Source organism: Eretmochelys imbricata, chromosome 1 (assembly GCF_965152235.1).
Source record: "Eretmochelys imbricata isolate rEreImb1 chromosome 1, rEreImb1.hap1, whole genome shotgun sequence".
Classification (NCBI taxonomy): domain Eukaryota; kingdom Metazoa; phylum Chordata; order Testudines; family Cheloniidae; genus Eretmochelys; species Eretmochelys imbricata.
Window position 1 is genome coordinate 35,549,825 of NC_135572.1, and position 15,490 is coordinate 35,565,314.

Genomic DNA, 15,490 nt, shown 5'->3' on the forward strand with positions numbered 1-15,490 from the left:
TCAGAGCAGAGCCTGGTTTGTTAATTTATGTAACTTGTAAAGCTGTCAGTGTAGACAGATGTTATCTCAGGAATGTCCTACCTGATTAATTTCTTCTGATAGCCAAAGGCTTTTTGCATATGATTGTCCCAAAATCAAATAAGCAAAGAGAAAAAGTGTGGGGGCTCAGGCCTGTGCAGCCTCCTCCAATGCCAGAATGTATGTTCCTGTTCACTGAGATTATTTGTGAATTAGAATTTCTTTTTAAAGCTGAACCCTTTCTCTACACATCTTCCCTAGACTTTTGCATCTACTTCTGTTTTGAGAAATAGCTTAAGCCTACCTTCTTCCTAGATCTTTGTACCTAAGGCCAATTCAAAGTCAATACTTTTGCTGTAAAGAAAGGTTTTTTTTTTTTTCACTTCTGAAGCAATTTTCATATATACATAATACTTAGTAAGGATTTTTTAAATATAAAGATATAGATAAGAGATTAAGTGACAAAAGTTCAGTGCTGTGTAATGATAGAGAACACATGCTTTGTCTAGAAGTACCCCCTCCTTTGCACAGGATGGCTCTTCTCTTTTTATATCCACTGCTACAGTACTAAAGTAATTATGAAATAATGGGCTAGTTGTGATAACCATTTTAGGAACCTGTCTATTAAACATGGCCCAATTATTATGACATTGAGGTCAACCACGAAATATTATTGCAAATATACGGAAAATTATTTTGCTACTGATCTACTCTATATTCTGCAACCGTCTCTTCATAATAACTTAGGGTAACTTCAAGGCTGGATATTCATATGCTTCGAGTTTCCTGTTTTAAGATATAGCTCTGACTATCAAACCTTTCACATTTTTTAAAAAATCACAGCGAAGATTGTTTCTAGTATTTAGTTGTTATATTTCTTTGCAGAGGAAGTGCCAGATATTTTTATAGAGTTTTTACCTGGGGCATGACTTATGGATTTTGAAAATGCAAATATTATACCCAAAAAACTTCCACTAGATTTGATTTCTTTGAGATTATGTAATGAGTAGTGAACTGTAAACAGTAGCACATATACACAGCATCAAATTTCAAACAATGAATGCAATTTTTAGAGATATACACCTTATACCGATATCTCACATAAATAGTATAAATAAATAAAGAGTGCTGTGAGATCAGATTTGGTGTATGGATTGCAGTTGTCAGATATACAAATTTAATTTAGGGTAGCCCAACCTTTAAAAGTTCATTGAAGGAATTGCAGTATTTGTATTACTTCTTCTCTGTATTGTACTTCTTTCAATCTGTATTGATTGCCAACTCTAAAAATATTATATTTAAAGTGTCATTTACCATGTGGGTCCTGTTATTAGGACTGAAAATCTAGCAACACTGCACTGAACTCAATTCCCTGGAACCATTTGGTATGCATAGGGGGTAGGATAACAGTGAAGTCATTAGCAATTTATTTACATATTTTACGTGACATGTTATGCAAATGCTATGAGAGATACACAGGGATTATATCAAATTGTGCTAATCTGCCTCAGGGCAGTTTTAAACAAGAACAAAGGATAAAACCCAACCTGGAAGCCGAGAAAGCATGTAAATGGTGATATAATCTATTCTTTCGGCTGCAAGGTTACTACAATGCCTATAAATATTCCTTAGTGTTCCACAGAGCCTTTGTTTGGAAGCCCTAATATATTCCTAATTTAAAGGATTTTATTTGAAGCCATTCTCTAATCAGATTTCAACATGTAACATGGCTGTATTCCTGTTACATTTCAAGTCTGAGCATTTCTTATTAGCCCTGGTGTGTCCCTAAGAACCCCCTCAATGCCAACTGGCAAAGAGTTCGCTGTTCCGTAACAGCAATGCCTATCATGCCTGACAAACTCACTACAGCTCAACATGCTGGTATTTGATAAAAAAAAATATGGCGTAAGGTATCTATTAAAAGCTTAGATCACATTGATCATCATAATCTTTGTGAGATGTACATATGGATGTAATTTAGGAAGTTGTGTATAAGTATTAAATGTATTAAATCTGTATGTTAAAACTCAACCAGACAAACAGATTTCTCCCACACAGGAGATGACACGTATAACTCTCTGTAATATGTAAATTAAGCATTGTGGTAAGTCAACATAATGGAAGTCCGTTTGTATACGGAAACACAGAAGTAGGGGAATCAAAGAACCTTGGGGGTTATCCTTTGGGTGTCAAAACAATGAGTCTGGGAAAATATAAGGAGAAACAAAAAGACATTTGTCATCCATTTACTGAGGAAAACCCTTGTAAAGCATGGGGATATTCATGAAAACTTAGATACTGGTTTTCACTGAAAACCAGCAGCTCTGTCAAAGACTGAATCCTTGGGAGAAAATCTACTTTATAAAATAGGAATATTAATAAATGTAGATCTAGGATTGCATTTTATGTTTTATTTTATATGTGTAACCAGTTCTGTTTCCACTTCTTATCCTTACTAACTCTCTTAAATCTCAACCTTTATTAATAACCTTATTTTTGTTTTTGCGATAAGTAGATTACAGTGATGTGTTGTTATAAATAACCTGATTCTGAGTTGTACCAGTCAAGCTGCATATACTGGCTCTTTGGGGACAGCTTACCTGGCAATTTCTGCGAGTGTCTAGTGACAGGGGCTAGATACTATAGTGCAGGGGTGGTTAACCTATGGCTCCGGAGCCACATCCGGCTCTTCAGAGGTTAATATGCAGCTCATTGCATAGATGCCGACTCTGAGGCTGGAGCTACAGATGCTAACTTTCCAATGTGCTGTGGGGGCTCACTGCTCAACCCCCTGCTCTGCCCCAGGTCCTGCCACCAGGCCACCCCTTTCCCCAAGACCCCTGCCCCTTTCCCTGAGCCTGCCATGCCCTTGCTCCTCCCCCATCCCCATCCCCATCAGAGCCTCCTGCACACTGCAAAACAGCTGATTACAGCAGGTGGGAGGCGTGGGGAGGGAGGGGGAGGTGCTGATTGGCAGGGCTGCTGGTGGGCGGAAGGCACTGGGGGCTGGAGGAGGGTAGCGGATGGGGGGTTGCTGACATATTACTGTGGCTCTTTGGCAATGTTCATTGGTAAATTCTGGTTCCTTCTCAGACTCAGGTTGGCCACCCCTGCTATAGGGGGTGACTACCCCACACTCACCCTGCAGGGTTTAATGCGGGCCACATGGGCCAATTAACTCATTAGGCAGCTGGTTAAGGAGGCCCAGTTGGGCAGGAATAGGCAGGGCCTATAAAGCCCTGCAGCTGAAAGGAAAATGGGCTGCAGGGAGACAGCAGACACTCCCAGGAGAAAGGGAGGAGTGAGTGGAGACTGCAGACTGAAGTAACTCCCTGGGAAGAGGCTTAGGAACTGGTAGGCCCAGGAAGAGAAGGGAACCAGTGGTAGGAAGAAGCCCAGGAATAGAACAGTGAGGCCAGAGAGAGAAGGCCCAGACAGCTGAGCTAAAGATGCCTGGGCTGGAACCCGGAGAAGAGGGCAGGCCTGGGTTCCCCTACCAGCCACTGGCCGAGTGGCACCAAGGCAGTGAGTGGGAAGACTGCCTAGGACTAGTGAGGAGCCCACCTCTCCTGGAAGGGGGGAACATGGATAGTGACATGGCCAGAGGGCCGTGCCATGCAGAGGACATTGCAGTTCCTGGAGCTGAGAGAGGGGCTGCGAGTGGACAGCAGAGACAAAGTGGCAGTGTACAAACCGTAGACAGGGGGACATTGGCCGCAAGGTAATCCCAAGCGTATCAGGAGGAGGTGCCAGTCTAGCAATGAGTGGTTCACCGCATGACACGGACACTTCTGGGAGTTCAGGGACTAGAGTAGATCAAGCAGGGGCTGGGAGAGCCTTGAGCAGAGTGCTGGAGTGGCTGAAGGGCAGGCAGTGTCACGGAGCTGACATCTGGCTACTACAAGAAAGACTCCCTCTCATTGTGGGGCAGAGAGAGGAGGATAACATGGTGACCTAGTCTTGGGCACCCTGAGAAAGTGTCACACCAGGTTTATAACGAATATAATCATTTTGGACTGAAATGTATAGTGTTTGTAGCAGAGAACCATTCTTTTGTTGGAAGAAAGGAGGAGAAAAAAACGACAACACTTTTTTTGCTCATTGCGCTAACAAAAACATCCTGAATTAAGAAATACGTTGGCAAATGCTTTACTTTTTCATAGCAGTTTGCTAGGCCAGAGTTGAATTCCATTGTACTCAGTGGAGAAACCCTAATTAATCCAGATTTCCTGCAGACAACCAGAAAGGTCGGATCAGTATTGGGAGCCAATCTGATCAGAATGGATAAAACACAGCATACATTGCTTTAGATACAGTACATTTGCACTGGGATCAGATTTAATCTGAGACTCACGTGAAATCTGGATAGAAAACTCAGTAAGAGATCAGGGTCTCCTGTCAGCCTCTATTAAAATCAAATCAGCTCCTTTTTGTCTTTTGTGTACATTTCCGTCAGCGCTGACTCCAGTCTGGGAATAGGAGACACATAGCTGATTATGTTTCACTGGCCTCCAAATGTGATCAGATTGGTCCCAGCATTTAATACAAACTAAACAAAAGAAATGTGGCCTACATTTCCAAAAAATTGTAGTGGTTTTGGTTGCTTACATTTTGGGGTGCCTTAAAGCAGCCTGGTTTTCAGAGGGTTGTTGCTAAGCACTTTCTAAAAGACAGGCTCCTTTAAAGTTGGGCAGGCAAAAATTGAGGTTACCATAATGGTCAGTCACTTTTGAAAATGAAGGCCTATATGTGTCCAGTTTCAAATCAAATTGTACTAAGGTCTCAGCTGCTGAAGTTTAATTGCAAATATTATTTTCAGTGCTGACCCTAAAAAAAAAAAAAAAATCAGAAAAAACTCATGTCTCTCCTTGCACAAACTGCAATTAAATGGGAATTCCATAGGTTGAAGGGCTTGCAGAATCAGACCCATAATTTGCTAATTATTTAAGAAAAATATTCAGCAAAACACATAAGAATACATGTATACTGAATATGTAATGTAGGATAAGAGTACTAAGAAAATTCATAATCTGAGTTAAACGTTTCATTAGATTAGCTGTTAAAATCTACAGCGATGACCACTAAGAAGAACTGAGCTAGACACTCAAGATACCTCCTCCACCAAACAGTACTATTTCAGTGGGCAGCATTGTGCTTATTTCTTCAAGGTCATGGCTGGACCTTCTATTCAGTGCATCCTCATCATTATTAGTTTGTGTCATTAACTTAACATTCTTTTACTTTAGCATTTGATGGATGGATTGTACCAAAGAGGGCGGGGGGGAGGGGGGGGAAGAGACACATAATCCAGAGATGCACACTTTGTTATACTACAGTTAAAAATGCTAAACCATGATAATGTTCCCCATCTACATAATGGAAATCGATCAGATGTTCACATCTGAAAAAAACCAACCAAACAAAAAACAGCTGCACATACAGGTGTTTGTGCCAGATGCTTCCCTGAGTACAATGTGATAGAAGTAATTATCCCCCACTCAACACAGAACAATCCTAAAACAGGACGTTTAAAGGCATGCGAGAGTTTAGGAATCCTATGCCTTACATGCAAAATAATACTTTAGGGTGAAGTTGAAAACCATCTGTCCTTAACATACATAATTTCAGGTGCCTGTGTTTTCATTTGTGAATATTAACAGGCTGAAGCCAGCTTAATCAAACAGACTGAAAATGATTAAGATTCCAAATTCTCCTATCCTTAGTTGTGCTGGGTAATTCCTTGCTCTGCAGTTAGTCCCATTGATTCCGGCATGGGTAATGGTATCTGAATCTGAACTTGATAAGCAATCAAAGGGCATTTGTGAGAAGTGTACAGCAAACACCTGGAATTAAGAACATGTACAGTGTCTCTTCCTACCTTTGGACTTTCTGTCACGGTAGCTCCTGCCTCGATAATGATGTCCAGTGTCTGTGTACAGATTTTCGAGATCTTCCTGCCACGATTCAGGATTAAAGTATTTGAGCAGCTCCTCCACGGTGTCAAATCCAGCGATGGTCTGGTCTAGTACTTCCGCAGTGAGGGTAGGGTCGGTCACTGATGGAGAGGGATAGGATACCCCCTAAGAGTGACATACAGCTCAGTGTACTTTGAAAAATTACAGCACCACTCAATACAACTGTCAATAGTTACAGAGAGATTTTTCTCATAGCTGACTCACACAGAATATCCAGGCAAGACCCCAAATTGGACTGAGATTCTGTCTTTTGACACAGTGACCTTACTCCTGGTATTGTTAATCACCCTCGACCATCTTTTGAGCTCCTTGCACTGAGCCAGATGGCTTCATGCCCCGGCATGCTGTGCCAGGAGGCCAGGGAGAAAAGCACTGCCCACCTTTCCAAGCAAGGACAGGTGCTGCCAGGTGAATGGAGGAGTGAGCCGGTCTAATGCTGCTGGACAGTGCTAGCCATTCCAAAGGGGGCCAGGAAGGGTGGGAAGAAGACAGAGCTACATCCTGCCCTTCACACCAGCCAGCATGTACGTTATGTTCCTATACAGGGTGTGGCACGAGCTGCTTTTCTCTTGCCCCCAAAGTAAGGCAGTACCTAAAAGATGTAGTCCTTTCCTCAGTTTGCATGGAGACAAAAATCTCATTGAAGTATCTACAGATATATGGCACTCATTACCATAGCATCTGAGTGCTTCACAGGCTTTAAAGGTATTTATCCTCACAGCACCCCTGTGAGGTAGATCCCCACTGTACAATAAGGAATTAAGGCACAAAGAGACCAAGGCAACTCTCCCAAGGTCACACAAGAAGTCTGCAGCAAAGCAAGGAACCTATCCCAAGGCTCAAGCTAATACTCTAACCACGGACAATCTTTCCTCTTCTTGGAGCGTTAACATAAGCAAGGCCTAAACAAAGACTTCAAGGTTTGGCCCTTTGAAATGAAGAATTAACTCTGGTTTTCAAATGTTTATAAACCAGAATTTGGAAAAAAAATACTGAAGGAAATTAGAAAACTGTAATGTAAGGGTCTACACAATGTAAGTGGTGAAACACACACATCAAAGAGGGATTAATATTTCTAAGCATTTAGGAACATATACTACCCATAGACCATGTCTATGTGGGGGACTATCAGGAAAGCTAATGCAAATCAGCTGAGGGTGTGAAGTCAATGCACATAAATTAAATCCCATGTGGATGCTCTCACTCACCAGGAGTAAAGTGGCCTCAGTTCTCTCCTGAATGAGAGCATCCACATGGGGGTCAACATACCACTTCAATTAACGTGCACTGACTTTGCACCTTAAATTGATTTGCCTTAGGTTTCCTGAATGACACATGTAGACAAGGCCTTAGATCAGTGGTGGACAACCACAGCTCCCATTGGCCGGGAACGGCAAACCGTGGCCACTGGGAGCTGCAGGGGGCTGTGCCTGCGGATGGTCAACGTCCGCAAAATATCTTGTGGCCCGCAATCAGCTTATCCTGACGGGCTGCATGTGGTCCATGGGCCACAGGTTGCACACCACAGCCTTAGATGCATACACATCTATTGAGTTCAGTTGGAGTTAAGTCACCTCTAAGGATAGAACTGACCTTTAATAACTAATGTGCATTTATAGAGAAGAGTTTTACTTTTACTGTAGCAAAATTTCTAAAGTCCTAATTTCAATTCCCAAATATTCAATATCCTAATATCATCTTCCCCCCAAACTACCCTCAAATTTCCTAATTTCTGTGTAAAATATACTCAAGAAAGAACTGATTGCAGATGTGTCATTCTCTAAAGACATATTAAATCACCTGCTGACAATGTATAACAGCACAGGATATAAATTCAGGAAAACTCAGACTTTTATTTTCTCAGTTAAAACACTGAAATTGACAGAAAAATGAAAGAAAAGAATCCCTCTGTCCTCTAAAGGGTATGTCTATACTGCAATCATGGGGCGTGATTGCAGCTTGAATAGACATACCTGATTAAAGCTAGTTCAGGTCCCAGAGCAGTGAATCCACAGTAGTGCGCATTTCAGTGCAGGCTAGCCACACGAGCAATTACCCATGGTTCCAGGTGGGCTTGTATGGCCCATGCTGAAGTGTGCATTGCCATGGCTTCACAGCTCTAGTGCCCAAGCTAGCTCAGGTATGTCTACTCAAGCTACAATCACATCCCACAATTACAGCACAGACATACCCACAGAGACATACAGCACTTGAATTCCCCACCAGAAGGTCAATTTTAGCCTGATCCTGCAAATGCTTCCACGTGTAACTCTATAAATCTATGCAAGTTTTACTGCTCCGGTGAGTAGTCCCACTGGACTCAGTGGCCTACTAACCTGAGTAAAACTGTTTAGTTTTACTAAAAATCCAGTCTACTTAAATATAACTTTGTCTTCACCAGAAAATGTTGCCATAGTCTTTAGAGTCCTTGATATTTTACTGTATATAATTTGCTACAAATATGGACCTTCCAGATTATCTGACACGAGAAAGAAAAAATAAAAATATCATAATACAGTGCTGACATGAAAAGAAGACTGCAGTTTGCTAATTATCATAACTAGATGGGGAGATGAGAATGGGGGTTGTGTTACTAACGTCTGTCTTTTCACATACATGTGAAATAAAGGATCTTTTTTAAACAGTATTGGCCTAGAAATTATTAAGCCTTTAACACAGAACCCATCACAAATAAGTTTCAGTGGGCCCACTTTCATAACCCTTCTACAATCCAGTGTTAAATGAGGCACAATGCAGACGGCTCTAAAAATTCATGACTCATTAAAAGGAAGACACGCAGCAAAGAACCTCTATTGACTTCTAAGTGCCTTGGAATAAAAACATTGCCAAAAAGATGGGAATCGGACCCCCATGAGAACAAAATATCTCACATCAGTAAGCTGAATAAAGTGCTGCTACATAAAACAATGCTATATGAAATTCGGTGTTCTAATCACAGTCGTCATGTACAGTGCTTACATAATCTTTTATGGTAAAAAAGAAACACACTAAATTATCACTAGGAACCCACTATACAGAGAAATCAGTGAGGCTAGTGACTGGTTTGTAATTATAGCAAAAGAGAAAATCAGTTCCTAAATTCCCATCAAAGAACAAAGGGAAGGGGGATAGGGAGAAAGACGTGAGGGTGCGGCATAAGTAGCAGAATTGCAAATCGACTGCCTTCTATTCCCATGCCTTCCACTGGAGGAACATCAAACCTACTCAAGTATATATGATCTTGTTGTCCTCTAGAGGCTGGTCCGCAAAGTGGATATAGACACTCTCATGGACTTAATGGACTGCTAATGGAATTAATAGACTATATCCCTTAGCTCAAGTAGGAGCAGCCAGTACTTTTTATGCAAAAAGGTCAGGGGCTCTATTCAGAAAGGCACACGTACGAGATTTAGATGAGAATTGTGCTGTTTGTATGTGTTTAGCCATACATTTTCTTATATTTTGTGAGAGCCTTGCAGGTCAGATTGTGGATTTGCAGGATATGTCAAACCAATAAAAGCAGGGGGAATTCACACTTTCTTGGGTTTTAAAATCTCTGCTCAGGACTTTATAAGGAGTTCAACTCAGTTCACACATACACAAAAAGCCCAACTTTCTCAGAGCAATAGGCAACGCAGAGGAATTATTGTAGCTCAGATAACCTATTGGCAGCTATATCATGTGACAGACCCAAGAGTAACTTTAAAGCTGCCTCTGTTTTGTCCTGCCAAGAGCTAATTATTAGATTTATGAAAAGCTTGTGCCATCTGGCTTCTGTGACTGAGAGAGGACATAGAAGAACATTACAATGTGAGGGGGGCTTAGAGTTACCCTTCTTGTTAGTTACTTAAACAGTCAACATATTGTGAAAAGAACAGGAGTACTTGTGGCACCTTAGAGACTAACAAATTTATTAGTGCATAAGCTTTCGTGGGCTACAGCCCACTTCATCAGATGCATAGAATGGAATATATATAGTAAGAAGATATATATATATACATACAGATAAGTTGGAAGTTTTTTTCTCCTGCTGATAATAGCTCATCTTAACTAATTAGTCTCTCACAGTTTGTATGGCAACTTCTACCTTCTCTGTATGTGTATATATATCTTCTTACTATATGTTCCATTCTATGCATCCGATGAAGTGGCCTGTGGCCCACGAAAGCTTATGCTCTAATAAATTTGTTAGTCTCTAAGGTGCCACAACTACTCCTGTTCTTTTTGCGGATACAGACTAACATGGCTGCTACTCTGAAACATATTGTGAGTTTCATAAGACACACTAGCAGCTCTTTTCTAATCCGAACCAGACCATTAGTTCATTTGGTCTCCATTATGATTCATTGCTATTCTATCAAATGCATCCGACGAAATGGGTACTCACCCATGAAAGCTTATGGTCCAATACGTCTATAAGGTGCCACAGGACTCTTTGCCGCTTTTACAGATCCAGACTAACATGGCTACCCCTCTGATACTTGCTATTTTATTAGTGATGATGAAGTATTTCTGTATTTCATGTATTGTATCATGATATACTGAACCACAAGACTTGGGGACTGGACATAATGGCTCTGCTGGGTGAAAGATCTCATTCTGGGGTTATTCATGGGCTCCAGCACTTTAGGCTAGAGGTAGATGGCGGATGTGCTGCTCTAAACCTCGTGAGGAAAAGCATGAAGTGTGGTTCAGTGATTTGAGCTCAAACCTGGGAACAGGAAAATGCATATGTGCTTGCCCAAATGTTTTTTTTTCTTGCAAGATCTTACAGTGCGTCTTTAGGCTGATAGGAGCAAAGTATAACTATGCCCATGATTGACAGGTTAAAGTTCTGCCCTACCATGCTGACTGAAGATGCACAGTAGAATTGTGAACCTCTTTATGCTCAAGAATTAGGCATCCCTGAGGTCTCGCCCTGACTCTGTGGTCATGGGCAAATTGCTCATCTTCTCCGCCTCTGTTTCCCTAGCTATGAAATAAGGTTATTGATTCTTATTGCCTAACTGTGGTGTGCTCTGTGGGGAAGGAACGAGTGTCTAGTAGCTGTGGCACTGAACTGGACCAAGAAACCTGGGCTCAGCTTCTGGCTCAGCCACAGGCTTCCAGGCCTCAGGTCCCCATCTGTAAAATGGGGATAATGCTTCCCTACCCCATAGGAGTGCTGAGATGATAAACAATTATAATAATTCTGAAGTGCTCTGATACTATGGTGTTAAGGGCCACATAAGCAAATACAACAAATAGAAATAACAATCTGGTGAAGGGCTTTCCAGAGGAAAAGGGCTGTTGATTATTATTTTACATCTTTGGCACTTTACTATGGTGAGGGCAATCACTGTGACAATGTTTTCAGTGTAATTTGATCTCAGGATCACAGCTACCTGATGAGGGAGCTTTTCTCTTCCATTTTCAAAGACAATTTCCCATTTTTTCAAATGACATATTGTGTCAGATAAAAATGCACAAAGCTTTTTTTTAAAAAACAAAACTAAACATGTTAGGAGGAGGAAAAAGAGTGATCATAGAAGGAGAACATGATTTACCAAATACCAGCCTAATATCCTCTGCATGGTAACCTCTAATATGTTTACTAGAGCCAGACCCTCGATAATACTATTACTCAGAATTAGGACTCATACAGCAGATTTAATCCAAGGATCTCAAAGCATTTTACTGTGAAGGATAAGTATTGTAACAGTTTCATCATCATCCAATGTGTTCCAAGCTTTGACCTAACAGGTCAGTTCCACTCCGATCACTATCTGTCTTGCTACTTGTTATATAAAAGGAGTTGTCAAGTGAATACACACAGAGAGTGTGGGACTGGACAACGCAACATATGGCAGAGGGACTGTACCATTACCAAGTTTGATGCCTGCATTACTCTCCCACATGGTGTGGTCCCAGAGTCTAAGAGTATGTTTACATGGCAATTAAACATCTGCGTTCGAGAGGGTTTCAGAGCTCGGGCTCCAGCCTGAGCCCGAATGTCTACATTGTAATTGAACAGCCCCCCAGCTGGCGCACTGCAAACCTCAGTCAGCTAACCTGGGCTATCCGTGGATGTTTAATTGCAGTGGTAGACGCACCCTAAGTTTTGCCTAAAAATACTGCCAGGAGCTGATTTTTTGTCTGTGACATAAATCAAATAAAGTGAAGGAATGGGGAGATTTTTAATTGGGTTTTCTTTTTTAAAAAGTCATATTTAGTTACATGAAATGAAGTGTCGAATTAAGATTTAATTTAATTGCTGGTGATACAAAAAATCTTCAATAATGAACATTCAAAAAAGTTAATCCATTCTCCTACCAGCTTGCCTTTAATGCTAATTATTGCAAAATATGCTCATGTGTTTAGACCAAGACACTTTATAGCTCAAAATGTAAAGGAATTCTTTTGTTGGGAAGATTCAGTTTGAAAGTGCTAAGTATTTACCCACTGGCCATCCCATGTGGTTAAAACAGCTGCTGACATTTCTTGCCTTCCACCCTCCGCTCCCTAAAAATTATTGACAGTCTAGAATGAGTTTGAAGAACACGTCTCAGTTAATCTCCTGCTTACAGGTCAAGCAGTGATTCCCCTGTGCAGATGCATTTACATCGGACTGAAAGCCATTCTACCAATCCTTTCATGGGCAAAATAGTAACAAGCTACTTACTGAGACAGAGCTTGTGACTGACTCCCAGTTGGTTTCTGATGCTGCAGGCTGGAAATCATCCTAAAGGGGAAAAACCCATAGGAAAAATCATAGTCATGGCAATGTCCTAAAGTTAACTACCAGACCTTAAACACTGTCTCAGTGTTCTGTGTCCTTCATCCTTTTGAAACCTCTTCCATAGAAGAGATCTCTGCTTTTCTTCTCCATCCCTTATGAATTCGCTCTTTGGGGCAGGGATAGTTATGTATTCTATGTTTGTACAGCCCCTAGCAAAATGGAATTAAGGACTTTGGGTGCTATTGTAATATAAATATTAAATAATAGTAATAATGATAATAATACTTGTTTCAAACATTATGGGAACAAGCCATTTATATTAAAAATACCATTATCACCAAAAAAAAAAAAAAAAGGCACTTCCAGATGGAATATAGCCTGGACGTCTGCACAGTAATAGGAAACAATTATTTAATGGTGGACAGGCCAGTTTGAAACAAATCTAATAACACTGAGGAATTATTTGGCTCCATGACAGTTCTGTCCATTTCCAGTTAAAAAATTATTTATTCCAACTAGAAGCATTAAAAGACCAAGAAATGAAGGTTGTATAATGTCAATATTCAATAAATCTTGGAGCACTGGAGAAGTTCCAGAAGACTGGAGGAAAGTTGTCTGAAGGTCAGAAAATTGTGCCAGTTTTTTAAAAGGGTAAACAGGGTGACCAAGGTAATTGTAGGCCAGTCAGCCTGACATTGGTCCCGAGCAAAATAATTGAAGAGGCCAGGTCTCTGATTCAGAGCAATCTGGACTGGTTGGTAAACTATGTGCAAGCAAGCAATATGCATTTTAATATGGCTAAATGTAAATGTATACCTCTTGGAACAAAGAATGTAGGCCATACTTGCATGATGAGGAACTATTTCCTGGGAAGCAGTGACTCTGAAAAAGGTTTGGGGGTTGTGGTAGATAATCAGCTGAACATGAGCTCCCAATGTGATGCTGTGGCCAAAAGAGTGAATGTGATCTTTCGATGCATTAGCCCTTGATAAATTGGAACCCTCTGGAGAGAGTTCAGAGAAGTGCCACGAGAATGATAAAGCATTAGAAAACCTGCCTTATAGTGATAAATTCCAGGAGCTCAATCTATTTTGTTTAACAAAGAAAAGGTTAAGGGGTGACTTGATTGTAGTCTAAGTATTTAAATGGAGATCAAATATTTAAAAATGGGCTCTTTAGTCTAGCAGAGAAAGGTATAACACAATCCAATGGCAAAGCTGAAACTATTCAAATTGAGGCTGGTATACATTTTTAACAGTGAAAGTAATTAACTATTGCAACCATTTACTAAGGATCATGGTGGTTCTCCCATCACTGACAATTTTAAAATCATAATTCGATGTTTTGCTAAAGATATGCTCTAGGAATTATTTGAGGGAAGCTCTGTGGTCTATAGTGCTGTACAGAGGTCAAATGAGATGATCACAATGGTCCCTTCTGGCATTAGAATCTATGGATCTCTAGAATCTATGAATCTATATAAAGATTTTGAATCACAAACATAGCCTGATATTCAGCTTGTGCAAAGTATATAAATCAGTCCTAATAACAGAACTTCATGATAAATGCATTTAAACTGCAGGCCAGATCCTCAGTGATACCAATTTACACCAACTGAAAATAAGCCCTACAACAGGGGTCCCCAATGTGGTGCCCGCGGGCGCAATGGCGCCCGCCGGGACAGTTGTGTGTGCCCACAGGACGCCGCGCCGCCGAAATGCCACCGCTGAGCACGGCCATCAGAGAACCGCCCGCTGAAATGCTTCCGAGAAGCGTTGCCGTTTCTCGGCGGCATTTAGGCGGCGGGGTGTCTGGAGCCCACCACAGTCTTTTCGGAATAGGAATGTGCTATTCCCACAGAAAGGTTGGGGACCTCTGCCCTACAATTTTTTTTAATTTGGTAGTCAATACAGGGTGATACTGGAGGACCAGATTCTTCGCTGGTTTAAATCAGCGTTGCTATATTGACTTCAATTGCAAGTAGGCTCACACAGGCGCACACATACACACACAATAACGTGGCATGAATGTGACAGGAGACAATTGAACGTAAAGCCTGCTAGACCATTAATAAATCTGTCATAGCTTTCTCTCTTCCACAGTCAGGAAGGAACCTACCTATTTTCAAATCCGGAGTCCACATGCATAGCTAAATATAATACTCTACATTTTGCTAAAGAGCACAGTAAAAATATTAAATGTCCAAAAATTCACAAGCTTGCTTATTCAAAGCTTTCACTCTCTCTTCCTCTCTTCCTGAAGTGCTTCTTTCCCTCAGTTCACCCTCTACCTGAGATCATCAAAACCACAATGATTTCTTTAGGTACCTTCTGGGTTATAAATTTTAGGTTATCCAATCAGAGAACACAAAGTATACAATGTCATTTAGGTGGCAAATGAAATTGTAGATATCCAACTGTGAATATTTAAAGTGGACAATTTGCAAACAATCCACAGACAATTTATTTGCACAAATTATGTATCTATTGTTGTAAACAGCAAATGCTATAATCAGTTCACAAATAACACAGGAAAAAGGACGACATTTGCCAAATTACTTTGAAATTGTTCATCCAGCTCGAGTTAATAATCTTACTTTGATGTTACCTAGGAACTAATTCAACAGGCCCACAGATCCCCTGATAACATTTGTCAGTTTCAGAACTTTGCAACCAACTCCCGCCTCTGTCATTAATTACCCTTCTGTACTCCCAAGAGCAGTGGCATTGAGTTCTGAAGCATTAAATTAACACAGGGACAATTTGTATTCTCAACTGTT

At 40.8% G+C, this 15,490-nt stretch overlaps 1 protein-coding gene across 1 annotated transcript in view; it reads right to left on the bottom strand.

The window, feature by feature from the left end:
* The window catches only part of PDGFD (platelet derived growth factor D), a 182,887-nt gene that overhangs the window by 27,643 nt on the left and 139,754 nt on the right, over positions 1-15,490 (bottom strand). The window contains exons 4-5 of the mRNA XM_077805799.1: positions 12,655-12,714; positions 5,897-6,098 (exon numbers count right to left, since the gene is read on the bottom strand). Coding sequence (XP_077661925.1) covers positions 5,897-6,098; positions 12,655-12,714 — 262 coding nt within the window. The remainder of the gene's footprint in view (positions 1-5,896; positions 6,099-12,654; positions 12,715-15,490) is intronic.